The 27,435-nt window shown below is 39.5% G+C and overlaps 2 protein-coding genes across 3 annotated transcripts in view; one reads left to right on the top strand and one right to left on the bottom strand.

The window, feature by feature from the left end:
• The first annotated feature begins 204 nt into the window (after positions 1-204).
• Positions 205-14,595, top strand: mapk4 (mitogen-activated protein kinase 4). The gene is made up of 7 exons (XM_060882246.1): positions 205-743; positions 2,156-2,227; positions 3,233-3,813; positions 8,079-8,223; positions 9,898-10,059; positions 10,188-10,374; positions 13,112-14,595. Exons 3-7 carry the CDS (start codon positions 3,271-3,273, stop codon positions 14,031-14,033), a joined length of 1,959 nt encoding a protein of 652 aa, XP_060738229.1. The 5' UTR covers positions 205-743; positions 2,156-2,227; positions 3,233-3,270; the 3' UTR covers positions 14,034-14,595.
• Positions 14,596-15,119: 524 nt separating this feature from the next.
• The window catches only part of slc20a2 (solute carrier family 20 member 2), a 28,193-nt gene continuing 15,877 nt past the window's right edge, over positions 15,120-27,435 (bottom strand). Inside the window, exons 5-11 of one of the 2 annotated variants that reach the window (XM_060882244.1) lie at positions 27,223-27,319; positions 26,821-26,940; positions 25,417-25,626; positions 24,382-24,976; positions 23,751-23,936; positions 21,210-21,294; positions 15,120-18,628 (exon numbers count right to left, since the gene is read on the bottom strand). In XM_060882244.1, coding sequence (XP_060738227.1) covers positions 18,464-18,628; positions 21,210-21,294; positions 23,751-23,936; positions 24,382-24,976; positions 25,417-25,626; positions 26,821-26,940; positions 27,223-27,319 — 1,458 coding nt within the window. In that variant the 3' untranslated portion in view covers positions 15,120-18,463. The remainder of the gene's footprint in view (positions 18,629-21,209; positions 21,295-23,750; positions 23,937-24,381; positions 24,977-25,416; positions 25,627-26,820; positions 26,941-27,222; positions 27,320-27,435) is intronic. The other variant, XM_060882245.1, reaches the window with a different exon arrangement.

Genomic DNA, 27,435 nt, shown 5'->3' with positions numbered 1-27,435 from the left:
TGCCACTGCTGGGCCCCTGAGCAAGGCCCCTAACCCTCAATTGCTCAGGTGCATAAATTGAAATAAATTGTAAGTCTCTCTGTATAAGGGGGTCTACCAAAAGACACCTTCAGTATTTTGAGCGTAGATCACTTGATTGCATCTATCCTATGGCAGGATCACATTTTTTTCTCATCAGTCTCTCAAGTGTCAGAAGCAGCTGCTGTTTTGTAAATTCACGTCCAGGACCAGCAACCAATCAGAGCGCTCGCGCCTCTTGCCTCTGATTCACTATTGGACGCTAGACTCTGCTGCTCGCGAGCAGCTTTTGGTTTCCTGTCGGCGCGAGCAGGTGTCCAGATCTCAACGGGCGGAACGTGACGTCACACCGGGGGTTACCAACAGCGAGTTTTGTTTTTTTTGTTGTTGTTTTTTTTTTTTCTAAAAAGCTGTCAGAAAACTCAGTGTGGAAGGAAACGCGGAAAACAAAACGGTTTGTGGAGAAGAGTTTTCCTAACGAGAGGCTCGCATGCGGTCTTATCACACAGGAGCAGATGTAATATGATGATTTGATAGGCGGAAAATCCTCGATGCAGAAGCAGAGCTGATAACAGGGAGCTTTAACCTGACCGATACCTCAGACTACAACCGGTGCTACACGATAACCGGTGAGAAACTGTGGGGAAATATGAACATAATAAACCTGTGAATGCAGTCTGTTCTTTGTACAGAGAAGCCATGAAGAAGCCTGAAGTGTAGTAACGGTAAGGTCTCATCATTCTCTTTGTACTTCTGTCATTGGGCCGAAACACAGATTTTTACACTGTTTTTATTTCACCTGATTCTGACGTTTTCATCTCGGTTTATTTTCCTGTTGACTTCTGGTACTTTTGGTTGCACAATTCATTGATTCATTGATTTGATACAGCAGTACAGTATAATGTAAGATAGGCGTTAAACCAGCCGCGCACACAAAGGGAGAGAAGAAAGACAACAGACTGCGACTAGTTTCTCTGCTGCACCTTTTCACTTTGTGCCTCAAACACTGAACCACACTAATCTTTCACAATGCTTTTTTTTTTTTTTTTACTTATTCAGAGCCTATGCATCTTTCCCAAGAAATAACCAAAGCCTCTTACACCCATGTTCTTCTACTGTATGTGTGCTGCAGCACAGGTCCATCACTGACACAGCAGCAGTCAGAGCCACAGCAGTGTGCATTATTTATGAAGTTGGAGGATTGGAATGCAGAACGTCTGTGTGGTCTTTGGGCTCTAAACAAAAAATGACAAACGACTCCTTTACAACAGGAAACGGACACCTTTTTAAAATCTGCATTGACTCTGCAGTTTCCTGACATTGTCTGGAGCAACTTTTTCCTTGTATCAAATCGCACTGAAGAAATGAACTGTTTTTTATCAGGATTCGGATCTTCGTATTACAAAACAATAAAATACAATTGACCTGCAACAGTTAGTATAAAACTATGATGAGGAGGCTTCATTGAAGACATTTCAGCTGCTAGAGCTGTTAACAAAACTTAGTTATAACTAGTTGCATAACAGAACTAAATGATACTCAATTTGATGTTGCGTAAATCTCCACATTTGTTTACAAAAGCTACTTGTTGTGTAAGATCGATTGATCACAAGCGATCCCTTTCTTACTTCTATTTCTTTACACTGTCACATGCGCTAATTCTCTCTCTTCTAATTGGTTGCTGGCTCCTGAAATAGCAGTGGGGTAAGTTTTCTGTCATGCCTGAACTTTAGCATCAGAAAGGTTGTTTCTTGGTAGTTTTTTTTTTATTGTAAAAGCTTTTACACCATGAGCTCTATTAATACTGTATATAGCTACATGCTTACATGTTTATGACCTGTAAGCATGTAGCTATATACAGTATATAGCTACATGCTTACATGTTTATGACCTGTAAGCAATACAGTTTCTAATATTATGTCATATTTGTTCACCTAGAAAAGTGTTTCAATATGATGTCGTATTTATTCACTGAAAATTTCTGTCACACCAAAACCTATAAAGTCTGAGTGAATGTGAGTTGTTCGAGAATCGACAAAACCAGTATTTGTTTGGTGTAGTTATCAGCTATTTAAAACATCACTATAACTATAACCGTGTGGCTTTTATTCAGCATTTCTCTCTCTTTCTCTTTCAGAACCGAAAGCACAGAAACTTGGACAGATAACTGCAAGCATGGAGCTGAAAAGCCAACACAGTGCCTAAAATGGCAAGTAGACCCTCTTAGATTACAATGTGATCGTCATGATCAGTTCAGCATGAGAGAGAAACCAGTTTCTGCTCAGCATCTAGTATGAAGCTAATGTGCAGCTCTAACATTATGAGCAATCCAGTGCTTCTGCAAGAGTTTAACTCAATTTAATGAGAGGTGGAGGGGCTTTTGGAATAAGAGCTCACAGCCTGGGAGAAACTGTGCTGTACATATGTATTAGGCCCTTTCAGGTTGTGGGGTGTTGCTATGGAAACACTTACCCTGGACCAAGACAGTGTTGTATTCTACCTACTGCTTTTTGCTTTGATTTGGCTATGTAAATAGTATAAATCAGTCCAGCACAGGCCAATTAAAGATGACTGTAATGATCAAAAGCTTTGAGTTCATACTCTAATATCCTTACAAATACAGCATCACAGGAGTAAATTATTAATAGGACTCATGATTTAAGTCAGTGGTTTTTAACCTGTTTGTGAGCGTAACCAATTTTTTAAATGTATACTGACCACTCCTTATTGAATAAAAATTAATCTAATTTGAAACAACCTTGGTGAATGCTCACCCAGTGGGATGGTTGGGTTCGTGTAGAGGATCATGGTATCCAGTCGTGCCTGAGTAGGGCTGAGGAAAAGATATAATCTCTTCAGCCATGTGTCTGACACTGTACTCTGTATTTGTTCTTGACATGAAATTGCTTCATTTCTAATCAGCATCTAGCTATGATGACTACTAATTCACAAATTGCTAAGCCCATGTAATTTCTTCCAATCAGCAGTTAATTAGTTATAGCATGACACCCACAGGCATTGCAATTAGGCAAGTATTTTATATACTTGTTCAAAAGTTCCACTTTGTGACCCCCAGGTTAAAAACCACCGATGTAACTAAAGCCACTACTGTCAAATTAGTTTTTAACTGTTTAACAAATCCTTGTATAGAATTTAGTATTATTGAATATCTCGTTCACATTATGTTCTCAACAAAGTTTTCCTCTGTTTTCAGCCTCCCTCAGGCAGCACCCAGCAACTCCTCTGTGAACAATGGCCAGGTGGAGCTCTTTTGCATTCAGATATGGCTTTGACCTGGGCAGTTACTTCCATGACCATCGACCCCTGGGCACAGGTGCTTCTGGCCTGGTGTTGTCTGCCATTGATAGGCGATGTGGGCAAAGAGTGGCAATTAAGAAGCTGGTACTGCATGACCCTATGAGCATTAAACATGCACTGCGTGAAGTCAAAATCACATGCCGGCTCCAGCATGAGAACATAGTAAGGGTGTATGAAGCACTGGGCCCATGTGGCCAGCCTTTGCCACACAACCTCGCCCAGCTCACAGAGATCTATATTGTGCAAGAGCTTATGGAGATGGACCTGTCCCGGATATTGGAGCAGGGCCCGTTGCCAGCAGCCCATGCCACTTTGCTTTTTTACCAGCTTCTGCGAGGTCTGAAGTTCATCCACTCAGCCAATGTGCTACATCGTGACCTGAAGCCCGGCAATATCTTCATTAACACTGAGCAGATGCTGTTGAAGATAGGAGACTTTGGATTGGCACGCATTGTTGACCCACACTACTCACACAAGGTAGGAGGCAAAGCAACATTCTACAGATTTTAAAATGTTCTGCAAAACAAGTAGAAGCACTTCATGCCATAAATCTAAATATGTGTATGTGATACCACAGTGTCTTCTGGATGTAGGATTTTGCCACAGTGAATTCACTGTGTGACTTAATTACAGTAGCTTTATATTGCACACCTCTATATTGCACACTTCTTTACAAGATTTCTATGGAAAAGTAACACTTGGACACCCTGTCAGAAGCTTCACTAATGTTTTTACTTAGTGACACAGCATTACCCAATGTAGTCATGGTAAACCATGCTGTTTCCATGCTGGTACACCTGAGACTGCAGGTTATGCAAAAAACACTGGTTTGGGATGGGTTGGTTGTCAGTCAAATGGACTCTTCTTTCTTGGCCAGACTGTGATGAAAGCCAACACCAAAGATTTGAATCACTCACAGAAAGGGGCAGAGAATTTCCAACTTGAACACATGAACTAATGTGCCACGGTGTAGCTAAGGGGTGACCGCAGCGGTTACTCCAGACCTGATGAGCCATCGTTTAATTTAAATATTGCGATAAGAACTTTGTGGCACAAAAGGATCATGCGATTCCATTCATTACTCCACCACAATCTTGACCAGGCTAAAATGGTTATTGGAGATGAATGAATGTATAGCATTATTTTAAAACGTAACCCAACCCATAGTCTTCTGCTTCTTCAATCCGATATTGACATTAACAAAGGCTAAAATCTGCAAATTCTTTAACTATATCAAGTCTCATTGTACTACACATACATCATCATATCCTGGCAGCACTGCTAATGTGGCATAATGTTTTCAACATTATGTCATATATCCAGGTGGCTCCCATATAAGTCTGAGGGTGAGCTTTACAAAAAATTGTCCTTTGATAAATGCTTCTCAGAATGGCCATTCATTTGCATTATTTCCAAGTTTTTAGATTTCAAGGCATGCGACAACTGCAAACCAGCACAGACTTCATTGTTGTTTTATTTCATGCTGTGCCATTTGCTGTTCTCAAAATCATGTGTCTGCCCTCATATGTGTGCAATTATGGCTTATTTTCACACTTTCTGATGAAATAGATTCCCACTCTGCACCCACTACAATAATTCCTAATTCCTTTTAAAGTAAAGTGGCTTAAAACAGGATGAATAGAACTGTGTGTTTAGCTCCATGCTCCATGCTTATATATGTAGATGACCCTGTTTTGACCTACCTTTAGATCATGAGTCTCTAACACATGTTTTTTGTGGACTCACACTATCCATGTATTACATATCAAAAGCTTTCTGACGAATTATGTCCTCAACTGCTTCAGGATTAGTGCTGTAAAAGATTAATTGTGCTTCTAAAAGTGCTTCTCCCAGCACCATTGTCATGCTTTAGTGTAATATAGACAGGCTCTAGAAGACCAAAATGAATGGAGACTTGTGTGAAATGAGCCAAGTGAGAGTCAGTTATACAGGATGAGGAAAAGGTGCTAGGCTCCAACAGGAAAGGATCACAGAGCAAGTTCAACATGAAACAGGCCTTGTTCTATACAGCTTGAATGAACAATAAAGCTTTTTGTGAGTAATAACCGAGTCTGTTTGAATTAGGGTCACATGTCCAACACCCTGCTGTCTGTTGTTCACCAAGGACTCATATTCAATGCTGTCATGATGTTGTGTTGTTTGTGAATGAGTCTGCATCAGCAAGCTCACTTTTCAGTTCAGTCTGTATTCCTGACTTAGTGAACATGACAGTGCTGTCTCTCAGCTGACATGAATGCGTGCTTCCTGAAGTGGTCAGGACTCTGCAAAGGGTGACACTCCTGATGGCACCCGATTAAAAATGAGGGTCAAATTAAAATTTTTAATGGAACATAGATTAACAACCAGATTCTTTTCTGAAATCCGTACACTCCTTAAGCACTGGAACACTTGCACTGAACAAAATAGAGATTATGTAGAAAAAATGATACACTTTTGTGACAACAATTTGCAACACTGCAAAACAGTGTATACCCACAGCTACTTACCTTTAGAGAAATAAATGCAAAATGTATTAGCTAGCCATAATCAACAACAACAAAAACCAATGTGCTTGCTGAGTCCCATGTTTTGGCTGCCTGGATCTGATCCGAATAGACGGAAAAGTGATAAACTAACGTGATATAATTTTGTGTATGTCCAGCTACATAAAGCTTACAGGAGAGACTTTGCACTGCACTTTATTTGTTTAAATTATACAGTGAACGCTTCTTATTCTGGCAAGATTTCCTGTCTTCTGTGAATGCTGTTGAATTCACCTAGTGAATAAATAAACTTTGCTTGTCTGGTGTACCAGGGCTATTGCTCAGTGATTCTTCCACAACATTTATCAAATTATCAACCTTTAAAATGCTTTTATTTTGGCAAATGCTTGTTGTAAAGGCTTGTTGTATTGGGATAAATAGGCTTATGCTAATCAGCAATGTGGAAATACATTGGTTGGCTGCACTTGTGGTTCATTTTGTAATAGTTGTTTATTTTACACTGCAATGGATGAAGATTTAAATCTATTTTATCAGTCCATCAAAGGATTTTAGTTGTTTGGTTAAACAATGTGGTAAACAATGTGGCCAGGGGATGTGAATGGCATCTCTGTTTGTGTCTCCATCACAACCCACCTCACTCTGAGGAATCTGCCTGGTACGATCTCGTCAATGATTCATCACCTCCTCTCAAGAGAAAACTGGGAGGTGGAAAAGAAAAGATGGATTCTATGGGGGTCTGTTAGAGGCCATGCAGCTATATCAGCTGTTTCTCATTAAAGTTTGAAGAGCTGCTGGGTCATTTATTCTCCTGGGAAGTGCAGGGCTGTAGTGGAGGCATTCTGGCAGAAGCAGGATTGTGTATTGTGCCTTAAGCTTATGTTCGTCCTCTCATCAACAGTGCAGTTTCTGTTCATGATATCCTGCTTTGCAGATTGTTTCGATTTCTTTACAATACTTGTCAGAACAGATCTGCAGACTATTTGTGGATGCAGTAAATGTCACACTGTTGAAAAACGAAATTTCACACAGTCGAAAATGGTATAAATAAAATGTGACACCTCCTAAATGTGTCCTATACCCCATAAAGACAATAGGCTCATTGAAGTAAAATTACCAGATTTTAAGCAAGGAATAAAGTAGCATGGGGCAAGATGATGTAGGAAAATAACCTACTTTATACAGACAATGACTCACGTTGTTTAGTGTGTTTATTATTTCCAAAGTGTTTTATTCCTCTTATTATGCAACTTCCCAGCAATTACAATGACAATTCTTATTAATGTCATGTTATTTATTATTGTCACGCAATTATTGAAACAATGAATGGAAAAATTCACCACATCATAAATTACATTATTGCGTTTTTAATCTGTTTATAGTGGTTACATGGAGTGTCTGCCATGCAAGACTTTCTGATTAAACCTTTACTACAGCAATGTAAACAATCACAGTGATATTAAACTTTGATTATCACAGTGATATTAAACTTTGATTTGAATTACATCTGGCTGGAGTATCAGCTGCTGATCGATTTTATAGACATGCATAATAAACAAATGTATTAAAAGAACTGTGCTGAGTTCTAAAAAATGAACAAAATACAAAATAGTTTGTTTTTGGTTTTTTTTATTCGCTGATAATGCTGTTGTGTAGTTGGTAGTTGGGTGATGGAAGGCCATAATAAAAGTTTTGTTTTGGGCAAAATGTTGAATTTAAACACATATTGCAAAACCTACCATATGCCTCTGGTGTAGATGAATAGTTACTGATGTAATATGCCATCAACACCCCAAGACCTGCCATGGTATTAGTGAGCAGCTCTTGTAAGAAACACATTATCCTTATGACTGGTGTGCTCATAAAAGCCACCTTACTGGATCACCTAGATAATGAGAGAATAGAGACTCAGTCTAGTGTCACATACTGATTTTAACTCGGTCATTTGTTCTGACCTAGTGAGGCACAGCTTTAAGCAAGCATCTGCTTGAATTCAGTCTTAGTCTAATATACACAAGTAAAAAATTTCCTATGTCTAGGGAAACCTGCCTGATGAGATGAAGCTTGTTTTTGATGTGAGTGAAGCCTGATGTATTTCAGAGACAAAGAGCAAGTGGTACACAGTTGTTTTTAGACATGGAGACCCTCTTATCCTAAAGCAATGTGTCACTACAAGCTGCTTGTGCCCATATGTATTGCTAGTAGGTAACAGCAGTCTCTTGTGTGTGCGTGTGCAAACAGGGCTACCTCTCAGAAGGGATGGTGACTAAATGGTATCGCTCCCCTCGACTGCTGCTCTCTCCGAACAACTACACCAAGGCCATCGACATGTGGGCCGCGGGCTGCATCCTGGCTGAGATGCTAACAGGCCGAATGCTTTTTGCAGGTCAGATCTGTAATACATTCTGTCATAGTGCATATACTGCACAGGTCCACCTGGTTAAATGGAAGACCGCTAAAAGCACAATAAACAAATTGTTATATTATATTATGATATTTCTCACCAGGACATAGTAGCATGGAATAAACAAGAAATGCATTACAATGTGAAAATATGTACAGCATATACATTAAGTCTACTTTAATAAAAACACCTTTACACCTGCACATTCATGCAGCTATCCGGTCAGCCAATCACGTGGCAGAAGTATAAATCATAAATTCATACAGATACAGGTGAAGCCTCAGTTAATGATAACATCACACATCAGAATGGAGAAAAACTGTGATCTCTGTGACTTGGCATGGTTTTTGGTACCAGGTGAGCTGTTGAGTATTTCAGAAATTGCTGATCTGAGATTTTCACATAGAACAGTTTGTACAGCTGAATGGTGCAAAAAAGAGTGAGCAAGCAACACTTCTGTGAACGGAAATGCCTTGTTGATGAGAGGTCAGAGGAAAAAATGCCAGATTGATTTAAGATGCCAGGAAGGATAAAGGAACTTAAACAATCACTCTTTACAACCACAGAGAGCAGAAAGGCATCTCAGGATGGACAAAACATCAAATCCTGAGGTGGGTGGGCTATAACAGGAGAACACCAGACTCGGTTCCCTTCCCTGTTTTTGTTTCTCACCCAGTCTGTGTAAACTTTAAAGAACCTCGAATGTATGATTGGTAGTTTATGAAATACTCAAACCAGCCCATCTGGATCAATATCCATGATAAGACAGATTCTTTCTTCATTCTAACATTATTGCATAATGGTGCCAAAGGTGCCATATGATTGGCTGATAACTGCATGAATGTGCAGGTGTATAGATGAATGTGAATATATAGATTTTACCAGCATTACTGTTCAATCAACTTATTAGAACTAAATGAGGCTACCAAAACAAGTACCTACTGTAATCATCAGGGAAACGTTTTTTTTTTCTTAAAGCTAGAATGGACTTGATATCCGGCATATACATGAAATATATTCAATTTTTTAAGAATCCCCTCAACAGACAAATTCAGTTTTGGGGAAAGGTATAACTGCTCTATATGGCCAGCATTTTGTGGACACCAAACTATCGCACTATATTTGCCCATTCCAAAACCATGAACATTAACACAGATTTAGTGCCTCTTTGCAGTTAGAATAACCACCACTCTTCAGGGAAGGATTTCTACTTGATTTTGGAGTGTGGCTGTGGGGATTGGTGCTTATTAAGATACAAGAGAATTTGTCAAGTTGGTCACTGATGTCAAGTGAGGAGTTCTCAAAACGGGTTTAGGTCAAGGCTTGGGCCACTCTTCTTCCATTCTAACCTTGGCAAATCACGCCACCATGGACCTGTATTTGTACACAGGGGCGTTGTCATGCTGGAACAGGTTTGGGAGCCTCAGTGATTATTAGTGAAGGGACATTTTATGCTACAACATACAAAACAATGTATTCAATTGTATACTTCAAGCTTTCCGGCAACTGGATGGAGAAGGCCCGCATATGAATGTGATGGATAAGTGTACTTACATCCTCTTGGCCATATAGTCTGTGCTCAGAAATTGCATCTCTGTTCTTTCTATTTTTAAAAGTAAGACAATCTCATTCTAACATCAGAATTCTATGCTCTAGGTGCACATGAGCTGGAGCAGATGCAGCTAATTCTGGACACTGTACCAGTGTTTAGAGAAGAGGACCGACAGGAGCTGCTGAGAGTCATGCCCTCCTCTATCAACCACAACTGGGAGGTCAGGAGACCACTGCAAGAACTGCTTCCTGAGGTGGAGGATGTAGGTGAGAGACAAACAGGATTGAAATTAACAAGCAAATGACAGTCCAGTAAAATGGTTTTCAGTAATTCACACCTTCACACAGCTATTAAACCAGTATCACGGAGTCTTCTTCTCCACTCCACCTCTCAGCCATAGATTTCCTGGAGCAGATCTTGACCTTTAATCCAATGGACCGTCTGACAGCAGAAGCAGCTCTGTCTCACTCATTCCTCCGGCAATATTCCTGTCCACAGGATGAGCCTGTGTCCCTCCAGCCCTTCCGCATAGAGGACGAGCTAGAGGACAGTCTAGTTGGTGAACACGGTCACTGGGACAGGTACAGACTCAAATCCTACCGCTGTTTTTGCATTTTAATAGAGTCTAATCAGTAGCAGTGTGTGTTCCCAGAAAACAGCTCAATTTAAGCTTTTACAGCCCTAGATAGGTATATTGATTAAGTAAATGAGGCTTGTTCTTGATGGAGTTCACTGCCTTACACATATATTGAAGCTCGAGTGTTTCATTTTAATTCGAAATTTCATTCAATTAGATTTGACTCTTAGGAGTTAGTTTCATTACGTACCCTGAATGTCATGCCACCTTTGTGTTGCAGTGTCTTCCATTAAGAGAAAGTTACAGTGCTTAAATCAAAACATTTAGGCTGCTTTGATTTTGTTTTACAATAAAATTATTTTAACATGTTACATCTAGAGCAAACAAGCAAATTTGAATAAAACTGTGTATCAGAGAGCACGCTATGGGCCGTATATTTAATATTCCTGATTTTCACTCCAGCCGTAAATTAGATTACTAAAAGCCAGTATTCAGTGTCAATATTTATTACACAGTAAAACAGAGCCAAGATAGCAGCAGAAGGAAATCAAGGAACATGACGTTAGGGCTCAATGACATGAGAGGCTGGTTAAATATAGCTTCTCATGAATTATTCGCTTAATATCATCTCTCATAATATCCTACTGTCCTTTCTGAAGCCAGATGGCCTGATGTAAGGGGAAGGTCATTATTTACTGCACAGAGGATAAGCAGGTGGAGGTTAATTGGGCTGATTTAACGATGTTTCTCAAAGAAGGATGTCTAGAGGTCATAAATAAGACTTAACTTGGAAGGACAGACAAAGACCCAAGTGGAACTTGTGGTTTGCGAGCCAAGTGGCATGTCCGAAAATAGAAACACATCAAGCTCATTCTGTATGTCATTAGTGTGACCGTGGAGGCGAGTGGTCTTGAGTTATAATCTTAAAGATAATCTAGGAGCATCAACAGTTATATTGATACCTAGGAAATTCCCTGATATTTTTAGCAAAACACGGATCAAACCTACATTACATTTATATGACAAATAAAGTCTGGGGAAGTTGATCTGAAACCTGCAGTGGTATAATTCTGGGTGTTTCTGGGCAGCTGAGACCCCCTAGTTATCTCCAGAATGCAATAGAAGAAAACCCTGCATTGTTTAAAATATTATTCATTTGTTCTGCTCCCTCCCTTTCAGAGTGATGCAGCTTAAAAGGTGACAAACGTATTTAAATGTGAATGATCATAGTCAAATTATGTACAAGTGAATTTAGTTTTTAATTGAATTTAACTGAAGTTTCATTCATTCATTCATTCATTCATCTTCTACTGCTTATCCGAACTACCTCGGGTCACGGGGAGCCTGTGCCTATCTCAGGCGTCATCGGGCATCAAGGCACTGAAGTTTCAGATTTACAAAAAAAAAAAAAAACACAGAGAACCCAAAGGTTTCAGATGTTAAAAAGTTCAACTGCAGAAATTAAATGATCAGGATAAGTATATGCTTAGTGGTCGAGCATGTCATCAGTAACAGTGAAGACAGGAGATGTAGATGTAGAACCAGAATGAGATAAATGAAACGAAATCTTTTGTTATACTCAAAAAGTTATGTTTTCTACACTAAAGCACTTACACATGCCTTATATTAACTATTAACTCTTTGCCTAACAATATTCCAGTTATGCTTATGTTAGATTGCTGCCATTTACAGCAAAACAACCTCAACTCCAGTCACGGAAGTCTGCAATACTGCAGACATCATTTATCACACCTAGCTCATCAGCTAATTCCCAAGATCTTCATGGGCTGAATCTGGTGTGTTGTAACAGGGTAAACACAAATCTCTGTGGGCCTCCAGAGTTTGACAGCATTATTAGTAACCGTATGAAGTGTTATAGTATGAGTACTGTGTCTAAACCCTACTGCAATTTAAATTAAACACAAACTCAGAGTCAATCTGTGTCTAAGTGTTTCTGATTTAAAGCAGATCATTTGGGCTGTTAGCTGTTAATTACTGGCAGCAAGATAACTAACTAGAACATCATCTAAATGCATTTCTCATTCCAGGTTATTATTTTTTGTTTTGTTTTTTTAATCCGCAGTTCTTCTTTTCTCTTCTCTTCACAATCATGGCACAAAGTGTGGTAGATGATTATTGACAAAGCTTGGCAGCTCTAAAAGCATCTACTTTTCCTGAGAATCCAGAATGATGCACCTTTTAACCTAATTTCCTCAAATAATTTCCACAAATCTATTTCGAAAACAAAATCAGCAGTACACTGAAAACAGTACACTGAAAATACTTAAATAGGACCACTTTCAACTAAATCTTTTGTCTGATTCTAAGAGTTGTCCATGTACCCAGAGGTGTGTCCATATTTAGCTGTGCTCAACTGAAACAAAGGGTTACTTAATGAACAGCCTAGAAAGCAAGTGCAGTGTTTTTATTTTCTAAATAAAAATCCCAATGTACTTGTTATCCTCTGCATTTGTTCTCAATTGTTTATCTCAAACTGTATGCCTTGTTCTTGTATAGGTTCATGTAGTGAACAATGCTGGCCTACAATAGACAAAAGCCAACATTATGGCAATTGTGAGTAAAATGGACTATGATGTAAATGATGTATAGATTCAGGATCGGGAGTAATTTAGTTCATTGGATCAGTAGATTTAAACACCCTCAAGTGTCTTTAAACTAAATTAAATCATTCAGACTCAGTACTTGAAGATGAACTAAAACCCTTCTCTCCCTGCATGCAGTCTTTCATCAGATCTGTGCTGGAAGCAACAGGAGCAGTGTGACTGCATACAGAGTGTGTCAGAAATGGGCGAGACTGAGGAGGATGAGGTCCAGAGAGATCCACGAGCCAATTCCTCCTCCCTCATTGAGGAAGCTCTGGTAGACCCTGGTAAGCACTCTCACAGCAGCTCAGCAGAGCGCTTTCTTGAGCAGTCGCACTCATCTTTGGATAGGCTATGCGGCCACTACCTGGAGCTGGACTGTGGGCGCTCCTGTGACTACAAAGTGGGTTCTCCTTCATACTTGGATAAGATAGCATGGAGGGATGGGAAGCCCCAACACTATTCTGAGCCAAAGCTGATTCTGGATTTGTCTCATTTTAAGCGCAACACACTCCCCTCACCTAAAGGGGGCGATTCTGAACAGCTTATAACTGAGGAACCTGCTAATTTGTTCCAGGAGATTTCACGCTGGGCAGCAAGCACACAACTGGGCCTTCATTCTCCCAGTTCACCTCAGGAACCTCCAAACTCACCAGGGTCTCCTCCTTTACCCATTTCTCCTACCCTGTTTCCTCACTCACTCACAGGCACGCAGGCGCCTACTCTACTGTACACTTCCAATGTTCTTCAACATGGCAGGAGAAGTCCGGCTTCTTTCTTTTCTTCTTCTCCTCCTTTGTTCCCTTCTTCACCCTCTTCACCTACTCAAGATTCATTAACCCCGTTTCAAAACAACAAAGACTCTCCAACAGCTAGAGGAGAGGAACATCCTCACTTTGACTTGGATATGTTCATCTCACAAGTGAAACGTGAGAACAGTGTTACTTCTAAGCAGGGTAGCATTAGTTGTACCTCTAGAATCTCAGAGCACCAACCTTCCAGAACTCAGCCTACGACAGATGTGGTCGAACCTCAAAGCTTTCACAAAGAACAATGGTAGAAAAGTGAAGAGTTGAGAAGATCTACATAGAACTGAGTGACTGAACACCTAACGACTTAGTGCTGCTCTTGCAAGATTGCATAGTTTTTTTGTTTGACATGAATATATTAAACCTTTTTCTTTGTTTCTAATAGCTCCTAAAATACGGTCAGAAATCACAAATCGGCTCCCTCGCTGTTCTACCTAGTGTCCTTACACAAAAAAGTGCAAGGGCATACTGCAGAATTCTCACACAGATGTTAGAGAATTCTTATGTGAAGCCTAGAATCTAGAGCATATTTAACACCAACAAGCAAGAAAAAAAAGAGAGAGAGAGAAGTGAATGCTAGTGTTTGCGCACATTTTGGAGCCATTTATGCAGAAATTCCAGAGTTCCAAAGTATACAAACTTTTCTGTACAACAGAAATGTTGCTGAATGTAGTTTTACAGTTCTTCCAACATTATTTAAATGCATCTGCATTGCAGATAAAATGCATTCTGCATATAAGCTGCTTTTGATACCACTGTAATCTCCACCACCTTTGCAATAGTATACAGCAGTGGTTTGCTTGATTACTGTTTCCAAAACTTTCACATAATAAACTTATTTCTTGTAATATAAAAATTGTTTGTTGTACTTTTTAGTTCTATGCACCTTTTCCCTATAATTTCTAAATTAAAAAAAAAAAAAGCAAAAACTTTGCTTATTTAAAATCTTTAATGATAGCACCATGGGTCAAGTTTGCTACCTCAAAGCTCCAGTGTTCTATGACGGAGCTCAGGTTATTGCCTGTGTGCAATTTCACAAGTTGTCTCTGTGCCCTTCAGGTTCTCTGGTTTCAACCCATCACTCAAAAAAAAAATCATGCCAGAAAGTGGATTGCTGACTCATTGTTGCTCCTAGGAGTGCATGAGTGTGTGAAAGTGTGTGCACAGTGCTCTGTGATGGCCTGGTGGCCCATTTAGTGTATATCCCTGCCTCACACCCAGTGTTCCCATGACAGGCTTTCAGATCCAATCGTGACCCTGGTGACATGGATAACGTGTTTACTAAAGATGAATGTTCCCAGAAAGATGTAGCTCACAGAAAATGAAACACACAGTGGTGTAATTCTCTCATTTTAATTCCCATAATTTAATTAGTTCAAAATGCAGACAACTCTCACAAAATTTCCAAAAAGAAATAGAACTAGTAATACAGTACATACGCAGATAAGGGTAGTATTTTTAAGTCTATGGCCCTGTTTACAAAGGGAAACAGACATTTTACAGCATGGCAGCACAGGGAAAACACGTCGCAGGCATCAGCAGGGGAGCAGGCTACATTCGCTTTAAGTTTCAATGTGAATGAGAAGACAAATATGAAATGCAATCAGTACACCCACTGACAGAAAATGATGATACGACGCCAAGCAAAACTGGAAACCTTTATCTACACACTTAACTGGATGGTTACTTTGCACATTGTCCAATTTCACTTATGATACTGTACCCTGAATTCATATTAGCTTGGATCACATTAGGTTCATACAGATAATGGATAAGTCATTTCAGAGGGACTTGATTTTTCTATAAAGCTTTTTGAAATACAGCCATTAGTACGTGCACGCAATGAAGGATGTTTACAATGGTTAAATGCTGCCATCCTGTGGCCACATACGCTACTGCATCCCCAAGAAAACACGGGTCATATGCTGTTTCACTGCTCACACGTTAAAGTTTGAGTGATAAAGAGAACTGCTGAAAACGAAATCATCTGCTGCTCTGTAAGTGAAATTCATCAAAAACTGCCTTGCCTAAACAATGGCACCACTAGTTTGCTGAAATAATCGTTAACATTGTTGAATTTGAACAATAAGCCACCACGCTTACAAAGAAGGGACAGAATTCTGGTGAAAATGGACACATGGAAATCTCTCCAAGACCATTTTACAGTATATTAAACCCTTACCTGAATGATACTGTTACATATTGCATTAAGTGAGAGAACGTTATATTAGTACATACTGTATATAGATCCATTTCTCAATATAAGTTCTGCTAGGACTCATTTTAGCCAAGTTCTCTCTCCAAAATTCAGCACTCAAGGTAAAACTCAGATATGTAGAAAAATATAGTCTGAATGATATATATCTAATGATTATTTTTTTTTTTTTTTTAAATCACACCCACCCTTATATATATTTTTTTATTTTTTTAACTATGTATAGCAGTGTAAAAGTAACATGATCAGAATTCACACCGCCTACAAACTGAAACACGAAATGACGAGACACCTCACTATTCCTGTATATCTTATACATCATTTTGTAGTAAATAGTTTGTCATTTTTAGGCAACAGTAATGAGTTATTTCTACCTACGTGTGACAATGTAAACACCACAGTAATGAAGTTACTGTATTCGACAAACAGTAAAGCACAATATTACAAGGCAAATGGTCACCGAAGCATAGATTTGTTCATGATGAGAGATAAAAACAAACCAAAAACAACAACAAAGTATAATACACTCACAAGGAAAAAACCAAGTTAACACTTTGCATTGGTTCAAAGCCACAATCTTTAGACAGAGCATTAAGGTGTAATTTAGACCAGCACCAAAACACATACAAAATACGATGGTCGTAAAGGAGTATCCAGTTAACTTTGACACTGACTTCATGGCCAGGTTGTGGCTTAAATTTAGTGATGCTATAATGAAAGAGTCTCACCTATCTATACTGCTGGTGTGTGTGTGCGTGGATTTGAGTTATGTGCTGGTGCAATGCACTGTACTTAGATTTTGGCTATACTTGCACATATGATGGCATTTTTGGGTTCTGTTGGCATGCCTCGTTACCTTGAATAGAAATACTGTATACAGATACTTTGTTTGGCTTTTCAAATAATGAAATGGGAGACTAAAGACAAAATTACTGAATGCTTTGAAGTGTAACTGGGACTACATGGATCCGGAGTTTATCTTTGGTGAAAATTTAAAGAGAATGATTGAGGCACCTGCTGTATTGCTTAGAGGTCTTGGTGCATAGGGCCAGAATCTTTTTATCCAATAGCCATCACGTCAGTGCAACAACATTAATACATCATCTTTTGGATAATAAAAATCTAACCTAAAGTGCCTAAATGTCATTTTATAATACATACAGTATTTTGTTCCTATTCTAGTGATTTAGAAATGAAATGTGACTTTTATAGAGAGCGGTACAATCTGGTGTGCAGCATCATTGGCACTTTTACAAATTACTGGGCAGGGATTGAATCTTAGTTCAATTTTGATATTCAATATCAGAATATCTGGGCCGATCTAAAAGCTTATCTAAAATCATATAAAATGGTGTTTTGGAGTTACAGCTCTTGGTTAGAAATGTTATGTCCATTTCTTTTTCATTAGTAACGGTCAGTAGCTTGTGACTGAGGTGTCAAAGCTTAATCTCCACACTGTAGTTTCTGTGATGTCTGGCGACTAAATAAAGAGCTTATCCAATGTCTATTGCAGAAAATATTTACAGAAGAAATGTTAGCACACACTGTTAAGAGTGTTTTGTTGTTTACGTTATATTCTTTGAAATAAACTTTGATGAAAAATAATCTGAATAAATATGATAAGAGCTAACACTGAATCATATATCAGATTTATAGTGTTTTACTCCATCCTCCTCATATTTTGACGCACTAGCTTTATTTAAACGGCAGAGGTTTGAGGTATGATGAATAACACAATATTTACATTTAGCTGATTTTTAGGGACCCTAAGTCAAAGTTCCAAGAGATACAGTACAGCAGCTACTACAGTGAAGACCTTGTGTGGCCTCCAGTGATCAACAGTTTACCTACATTTACATCACCAGTTTGTCATTTTGAGTGGATGTAAAATACTGCAGCTGTGCAACTCATACAGTGTACATTTCAGATTAAATAAAGCCTCATATAGCAAATAAGTGACGTAGCTCATCAATGCTTTGTGCTTGAAAATGATGCTGATCTAAACTGTGCTCTGTGGTGCTGTATGAAACAACTTTTTATCTTGTATAGGTACAGTGTGTGGTACTTTGTGTGTGTGTGTGTGTATATAGATAAGGTTCATATGTGCTGATCTGTGCATATGCTCATGTATTCGCACCCTTTACCATATGTTATTGATATGATCACTTTTGTATGAGAAACTTATTTTGTTACTGCTTCATTGTGTTACAGATGAGACATGAGACCTACTGGGTTCAGTAACATTACAACAGCTAAAACAGAAAAAAAAAAGATACATTTGTAGAGAATAGTTAAGGACAGATTCTAGATGCAATTCTAGACAGCTTTTTAAACACCCTCTCTTTGGCTGTCCCCTATCAACTCTTTTAATCCGTCCTTCCATCTTACCATCTCCTGGTCTTAAAAATTTTTCTGTCGCCTCCTCGATCACCTTACATTAATTCTCTCCATCTCTGGTCCTTGCCCTCATACAAAAGGCATGATGCCGTAGATCATCAGGGCCATGACGGCGGCGCTGAACAGGCCTGCTACAGGAACAGTGACGAACCAAGCCAGGAAAATGTTCCGGAAGAGGTGCCAGTCTACAGCCTTCTGTGAACGCAGCCAACCAACAGCTACCACTGAACCCACCTGCACACACACACACAGATCAGCAGCAGCACTGAAGACAGGTCACAAGCTTAAAATGCTATGTTGCAGGAGAATCTAGGTTAGTAAAATGGGCCATGTTAGTGGAATTATATCAAAGGGAAGTTTTCAGTCTCTGTTACTGCAAGGTAGTGTAGCAGATAAAGAAAAGACTCCTTTATTGTGTGCCATTTGTCATGCTAATTTACACACACTTTATTCTATATAATTGAGAAAAATAGAAAGAGATGCATTTCAGAGCTCTTTCTATCCTGTTTTTTTCTCTCTCTCATTCAAAGGGAACATCAGTGTAAGGGAGACAGTGTGAGGAGAAACATCTCCATACATGCTGCAGGTGTCAGGTTCCTGGCAGACTCCTGAGCTGCTAGTCGAGGAAGCGATCTGTGTGTTCTTATACGGTCAGTGTAACCTAAGATGCCAGGCAGCAGGAGGGGGCACGAGGGGACTAAATCTGGAGTCAAGTCAAACAACAGAGTCAACAACAGCCAGGACCTTTATCTTTATAGACACTGCATGTGGTTTAAGGGGAACTAATCTAATCCGGTCAATCAGAAAGTGTTCAGTTGGCACCAATATATGGTGGAGATGAAGCCTTGATTTATGATTTTGAGTTTACAGAGTCAGATTGGTGGCTTACTGGCTTAATCATTGATCAAATTTATGCTACTGGCACACAATGTTATGGAAAATAACCCTCAGGCTCCTTCCAAATGCGTGTTAGTTTTATACCACAGCACTGTTGATTTCTGAAATCTAAACAGTCAAAAATGTTCATTAGTTACCTAATTCAGATGATGGGTTGATAGTAATTACACCCATTCTAATACCTTTGTATAACTAATATTTAATGAGTCTTCCGAACTTTATGCTTTATTTTTTTAAAGGAAAGGAGATGAGACGACTGTCCCAAGTGATAAGACCTTGTCTTGACTTTCAACTACATTAAATGTAGCTTCAAGTGGGGGTTGTGTATTGGTAAATTAGATTTTGTAATCATGGCTGTGGTATACATAGAAAAGAACACATTGGTACATGCTGTTAGAGATAATCCTTTCCAGGGTTCATTGCACCACCCAGTTTCCCTAAAACAACACGTCCCATCATGTTTTATTCTTTAGCTATTAAACACTTATTAAATCAGTATCTATTTATCACCACTAATGGTGACTGCAGTCATACTGCCATTCTGGGGGCTTTGAGTAATCATAAACATGTGCACGCTATCCACTCAGAAAAGGTCACTGGCATTCTGATAAAGATCCACAAACAGCCAAGCAACTGCACGTGGAGTCTCCATTCAGACCTACCAGATATTGCTGGTTTATAGCATTGTAAGCGAAATGGATTAACAGCAGCTTCAGATCTGCTTCAAGAGTCCTGAGGATGCAGATACTATTCGGAACTAGAAATTCTGTTCGAACTGTCCGTATTTCTACCTGAAATCCCTTAAAATAAACTCTACTGTGCATCATCAGATTGTTCGACAATGTAATTAAATATCAAGAAGCCCCCAGAAAACCTTCCTAGTCAAAATGGATGAAGTGAATTTGCATGTTAATATAAAAGCCTATTTATCCTACATACAAAGTCTGACTTTCTAATTAATTGAATTAGTTAAACTCAATGCAGATGTATGGGTAGTCTTGTGGCTTTTAGTCTAAAATGCTATGAATCTTTGCATTTTTTGCTATTGTAATGATTAATCTCACAATTGATTGATTTCACAAATGATTTCACATGATTTAGTGATTAGCACTTAAGTGATTATACTAATGATGGCCTAAACTCTACCAAAGCTTCTCTACAACAGCTTCGGTACCTTGCAGTGGGTGGAGCTTATGGGAATGCCCACATTTGAAGCAACAAGCACTGTTAGAGCACTCATTACTTCAATGCAAAATCCACTGTGAATAGACAAAGACAGAAGGAGACAGAAAACAGATAGATATAAATGAGACAGAATGGAGCAAGACTCTGAATGACCCAGACATACAAACACCACAGAAACAGGGCAAACACCACAAAAACTGGGCAAACACCACAGAAATAGAAAGGAGAAAGATCTCTTGGTCTCTGTGACCCCGGAGGCACAGCGCCTTTGGTTTAAGACAAGAGCCTGGAGCACTTGTCCTTTTTCCAGAGAGTCTGAGAGTGCTGCATTACCCCAGTGGAAAGGCTGCATTTAATTATGTGGAACGTGACTCTGTTCAATTGACATGTGTGTGCAATTGAGATGGTGAGTGGTTATTGGAAACAATTTCCAAGCACATGGTGCCAGGATTGGGACAGAGGCGATTATATAAAGATCAGAGATCCCAATTGCTGGCCATGTGCCCTTGGCTTATAAAAAGCAACACTATGTTTGATGAGAACATGCTACATTTCCATAATTCATACTGTATATAACCCTGTCATTTATACGAAGACAGACAATGCATTTCTCGCTTTTAGGGTCCACCACAATCACTTATGGCAGCCTGACAGGTTTGGAGATTTTGCAGCAGCTCTGTATCCCTCTGAGAACATGCAGTCACTCCTTTTCTCACCAGTCACCAGTGTTTACCTTGCAATGTGTGGTACTGATAGGGAGTCCAATATTGGACGCCAGCACAACAGTGACCGCTGAAGCCAGCTCAATTGTGAATCCACTGCGGGGAGGGCAACAAAATATCATTTTATACAATCATACCTGTACTGAGACCAATATCACCAATGCATGCACAGTCCAGGCAGACATGCATTCAGAAAGAAATGAACATTTTAGTTCATGCAAAACGAAAGACAGGAAATATCATGCAAATTATGAGATAAATGTAGAGATGTCCTTTGCGTATTTGTATGAGGATGGTTACACATTGCCACATTAGTCATGTGTCAAGATGCGAGATGTGTGTCTTTAATGAACTTATTCTGTCCCACACATGCACACACAGATGGTGATAGTACAAATGTCTGCCTTATTCAAAATGTGTTAGATTTCATATGAATCATCTTTACTTTGTGTTTTTAGATTTATGTAGGTTTAAAAAAAAACTTATACTGCAACTCCACTATCCCCAAGTGGATCCAGAGCTTTGGTTATCCATTTCTCCCAATGTTCTTGCAAGTTTCCTCCAGTATTTTGCCATCTCCAAACACATGCTGGTTGATATTGCTTGGGTGGTATTTGCTTCTATGACTTGCCCCAAGGGGTGAATGAGTGCCTGAATGTGTGTACACATGGTGCCCAGCAACGAGCTGGCATCCTATCCAGGGTGAATAATCCCACCTTGTATTCAGTTAAGACATCTAGCCTACATTAGACAAACCTTTGTGTTTATTTTCTGTGTTTTAAAAACTAATGCTAATATCAGAGTAATTATGAGCTGACATAAGGATAGGGCAACGTTCACATTAAAAGTGATTTTAATGTTTTGACAGACTGTCAAATGTTTTGACAGACTGAGATATAATTTTATAATAATTTATATTATAAAAAGTTACTTCTAGACCGTAAAAAAAGGCATGGCACTGGATGCAGGATCAAGTTCTTTAATGGAGAGCCTGACACCATTACCAAATGGGAATCCTGCTCATTTTTCACAGTACCAAAAGCCCAATAGCCTCAGATAGCAACAAATGGCATGCATTACATTATAATGGTTAATAAGAGCTCTTTGGTAGCTTTCAAAGGACAGCAGCCTCACCTCTGTTATCTACTGTTCCCAAGAAAAAAAGACCATTAGACATTTTTGTTGCTCCGTTTTTAGCTGCCAAAAACCTCATTATGTTTCACTCGAATTTATTTTTATCACACGACATTATTTTCAAAGCCTCCAGTCCAAAGCCATTGTTTATTCAATCGATCTGAAGAACTGAAGATGATTCTGAAGAACTGGACTGCAGGAGCTCTGCTGACCTGTGGACTTGCCAAGGTTTCTCACCTCACTCGCACTGTGAAGAAATGCTTGTAGACCGGGACTTTTCTACAGTGTGTGTACACTGTCAGCTGTCTATTCCAAACCCACCAGAAGAGGTTGTCGTTTCCTGTTCTGACACCACATTAACCATGGAATGAACTGTATAACAGACAACTGCATAAGACTCTCAGTAGCTTGTTACTCTATGGCATTTCCTTTTCCACCAAACCACTGCAGACTGACCCCTATATTGCTAGCACCAAGATGTCAGCTTTATATTTTTACACCCTGCATGTTCACGCTACAAGTGAAATGCATATGCAGTATAATGATATATTTATTTACATTGTTGTTCTTTGTCTTTCGGTTGCTCCCTGTTCGGAGTTGCCTCAGGATGACGTGGTCGACATATTAGATATGGAACATTAGCATTATTTACTGTAATCTACATTTCCTGGGTATGTACAACTGACTGAAGTCAGCTGATCAGCTTTAAGTTTATGGCAATGGACATCTAACATTAATTACTGGTAAGAAACATTAAGACATCTTGACCTTAAAAATAAGTAACATGCTGAAGTTGAATGTCCCATAAGAGTAAAAGGTTTTTTTAATACACAAATGGTTCATTTTAATTGTGTTGTTTTCCAGTTCTAAACTCAAGTGGTTGCTGTTGAACAGAGTGTTTTGTTTTGACTTGTTTCTCGTCACCATAAGAGCACAAGGTCATAAATGTTCCGTGTTCAAGTGTAACGCTAAATTTAGCAGATGTGGGCAGTCTGATTAGGAGGGAACAAATAGTGATAATTGTTGTCCTTACTCAAAGCTGAACTCATTCCACAGCTGCATGTAACCCTGTGTGTGTAAGCAACAAAGCTGAAGCTTTACTGTCCTAATCTACTTATATTTTAATGGGACAAACAGCTATGACCTACTTGGCGAGGAAAATTCTTTGGGTCCTAACTCTGGAAAAATTACTGGAAAAATGCTGCTTTTGTAAGTGAACAGGAGCAGCCAGAGCAGCTTGTATTAAAAAAAGCCATAATTGCAGTGGTAACCCAGAAAAGGAAAGCAAGAACCTTTTGAAACAAACACAGTTAATAAAAATAGATAGAGCATGCATGTTGAGAGTCAATTTTTTTTTTGCTGTGAAACAGCTCATGCAGAGTCATGCACCCATGCGGACAGGAGGAGTGCAAGCTCACCTGGAAGGTGTAATGGGTGTGAGGTCCTTGCCCATGGTCTGGATTACACGGCGTCCCCACACCCACAGGCCAGCGCAGATGCCTATGCCGCCGTATAACAGCAGCCAGATAGGAGTGGCCGCGTCCTGCATCACCCCACCCTGGTCATAGATCATCCATAGTGCCACCAGTGGGCCGATGGCATTACTGCACGTAAAGAAAGCATTCTTATGCTTAACTCAACACAGTATTGACATGAAGCCTGTAAAAAGGACTTTCTGTGTAGAGCTAAAGACATGTTAAACTATGTCCAATTATGTTTCATCAAGTACTGGCGTTCGATCCAGGGTGTATTCCTGCCACATGTCCAGTGTTCCTGGGAAACGCTCTGGAGACACCATAAGCTTGATCAGGATAAAGCAGTTACTGAACATGAATACGCACGAGTTTCAAATGAGTTTCAAAACTGAGGAGTCAAACTGATGTTAATAGTCAATAAATTAATAATAAATAAAAAAAATTCTGACCCACTAAAATTGGTTCTCTTGCATTTATTCACCCAGACCATTCATGTAAAATGTACTTGTATAGAAATGTACTATTTTTTAGTAATTCTTGAAATATGAGGGTTACCTTATGACCCACAGCTTACCTGACATCATTGCCACCATGTGCGAAGGATCCAAAGCAGGCAGTGAGGATCTGGAGGAAGTGGAAGAGCAGAAAAACCTGGGGCTTGTCTTTCTCATCTTTGTCCTCATCAATGCAGTCCTCCAGCACCCCCTCTGCACCTTGCAGTGATTCAAGCTTCTCGGATCCAAGTTTTACGTCCCCCTCCTCTGCCTCGATTTCAGCTTCGGCCACAGCATTGCAGTAGCTAGAGTAGCTGTCATAACGGACGCGCTTCTTAGAATAGGTGACGCTCTCACCCACCAGCTTCTCGCTGTCCTCAGGAGGCGCTGCAGCATTGGACTCTGAGCGCCGTAGGGGCTGTACGGGCATACCGCAGATGGCCGCAGTGTAGCATGTGTAGCTGTTGTTGCGGCGCAGGACCCGGTGGCTGACTTCAGGCCGCTCTTCCTCCAGCCGGCCGACATGGATCTTGTGCAACAGATCCTTGTAGAGACCAGAGTCCTTGTGCACAGTGTGGTACACCTGACCGTCACTGCGCACATGTCCATCAAAAGCAAAGCTTCCGTTGGACACCGGCGACTTTAGACAGCCGTTGGTCATGGAGTGAGTGCGACCTGGTGAGATGTGATGAGCATTTTTATTTTAGAGAATACTAACAACTTAAGCATAAATGGTTTTACATGGGATTACACCAAATAAACAGAGTAACATAGCAAGCTGATCATAACAATTTAAGAACATTTAATTAAGTAATTAAAATTTACTTAAGCAGTCATAATAAACATATACGGGAGAATTTAGCATGCGTATGGAAGAAAGCACTGTCTAACACACCAAATAAGTATTTGTGATTTCAGAAATTTTCAAAGAATCTACGTAAAATGTTTCTGTTGTACATGTGATTTAAAGCGCATAATAAAATCCACTCAAAGCGTGTCTGACAGAATTGTGATAAAATTACCAATACACAAACAGAAAGACAAAGACAAATAGCTAAGGAAATCATTCACTTGAGGGAAATTGAATAGTAGACTCGGAGTGGCTTTAAACTCACCATACACCCGGCCGTTAGGAAGGACGGTGCCACCGTTGGCCAGGCTGTTCAGCTCACCGGTGGATTCCCTAGTCAAGGGCAGTTCAGAATCATCATTACTCTTTGCCCCTGGAAGCTCTTTAAACACCGGAGCCTCCTCTTCTTCCTCTGGAATCTTATCCAGACTCTCATCAGAAATGCGTGAGAGAACATGCTCTTTCTTCAGTCGACCTGGACACAAAAAAAATAAATAAATAATGGGGGCAATGTGATTTAATACCGGCTTTGAGCCAGAAGGGTATAAAAGGTATTATTGCTTTTGCATTAGTCTGAACACTTTAAATTTCTGGATTTACTTACCAAGTCCTCTAAATACAGTGGAACATATTCTGAGTGTTCCTTTCATTTATAATTGGAATTTAGCATGATCATGAAATGTCTTAATGTAAAATGCTAAATCTAGATGCTGAAAAAAATATTTCACATGTGAAATTAGATAACATTCATCTCCAGTATAATATGATAAAGCCAGCCTTTTAATTCAAACACAATGTTAATGCAGGTATTGATATAAAAGCTGTCAGCCGTAGTGATGCCTTGAAAAATTACCAGTGAACACGATTAAATATTAATCCCAGTCATTTCAAAGCGGCAACCAGAGTGTGCAACTCTCACGTGATCATTTTAGCACGAGATATCCATCAGATTTTAAAACTCAAAACAGTGAAATAGCCAAATAAACAGCTGCAGAGTTTATTTTATTAGAGTATCATTGTGGCCATTTTTACACAGAATAAGCAACAACATGAAGCTGCAAGCCACGGCCAGCGAAAAAGGACACTCCACTGTGCAGCTTCCCGCCGGTGCAACAGATGGTAACCTCTAGGTTCTGGTCATTACTTAACAATGAATTTCCTATTAATGTCAGCCATGTTTCTTGGACTTGACTGTAATTTTCTTTATTGCGCAAATATAACAATCCTCTTCATAGCAGATGTGAATACTAATACAAGATAAAATGAGATATGGATATCTAAGTATTTTGTTAATTAATTAACAATTAATTTAATCTGGTTTCTTTCTGTAACATTTTTTATGGAGAAATTCAGTCACCAGATACTTTCTAGTTTACCTCTTATTTTTGCTTTTCTTCACAACCTCAACTTACTGTATTCTACCTCCTCTCCCTCTTATTCCTCTTTCCTACTGAGCTAAAGCTCTGTGGTTTTGAAAAAGCTGGATTATTAATAACCACACATTCATAAAAACCAAATTGCTTTAATGCATAAACAAACTTGAGTTATGACTTTGCAAATTCACTCAGCAATAAATCTGTAGATAATTAAACTAAACCACCATTTGGAAAAGCAGCCAAACATTGTTTGTGGAGAGCTTGTAAATCACCGTCTTAACATATGAACCTACTTGCGATTTTCCTTCTCATCCAGGGGCAGACAAAGATCCAGACCAAGGCAGCACACACCAGAGAGCCGGCCAGGGTGATGAGGGCGATGGCCCACACTGGGAGCATCTCCAGTCCTAACACTGCAGGGGGACAGGCACACAGCTCAGAACAACAGGGAACAGAGTGCACACCTGGCAGATTAACACATCGCCTTGGGTTAAACAGATGGTCGTCCCATAAACTAGACTTTGTCCTTTTTCAAGTTTATATAAAACTATCTGAAGCACATCTGCAAAACACAAACAAAGCACTTGTGCAATTGTGTAAAAGAGTGTAATACAATTACAAGGATGTCAACCGCAATGAATGTGATAAAGCATATTTATTCGATTAGCTGTCCCTTTAAGGGAGTGATGACTCACAGGGAGCTCCTGTGTACATGATGGAGAATGTGTTGATGCCAATAGTTGAGGCATAGAAGAGGGGTAAAGCACGGAGTCCATTTGGAACAGGATCGTCCTACAACAAGACATAAGATACCGATCAACACGGACACTAAACAATAATTCAACAGGTCTAATGTAGCTACTATCTACTTTAACTCAATTTTACTGGAAGGGTTAATAGCCCCCTAA

The sequence above is a fragment of the Tachysurus vachellii genome, chromosome 11, assembly GCF_030014155.1.
Source record: "Tachysurus vachellii isolate PV-2020 chromosome 11, HZAU_Pvac_v1, whole genome shotgun sequence".
Lineage (NCBI taxonomy): Eukaryota > Metazoa > Chordata > Actinopteri > Siluriformes > Bagridae > Tachysurus > Tachysurus vachellii.
Note: the sequence above shows the minus strand (reverse complement) of the source record. Positions and strands in the feature narration are given on the sequence as shown.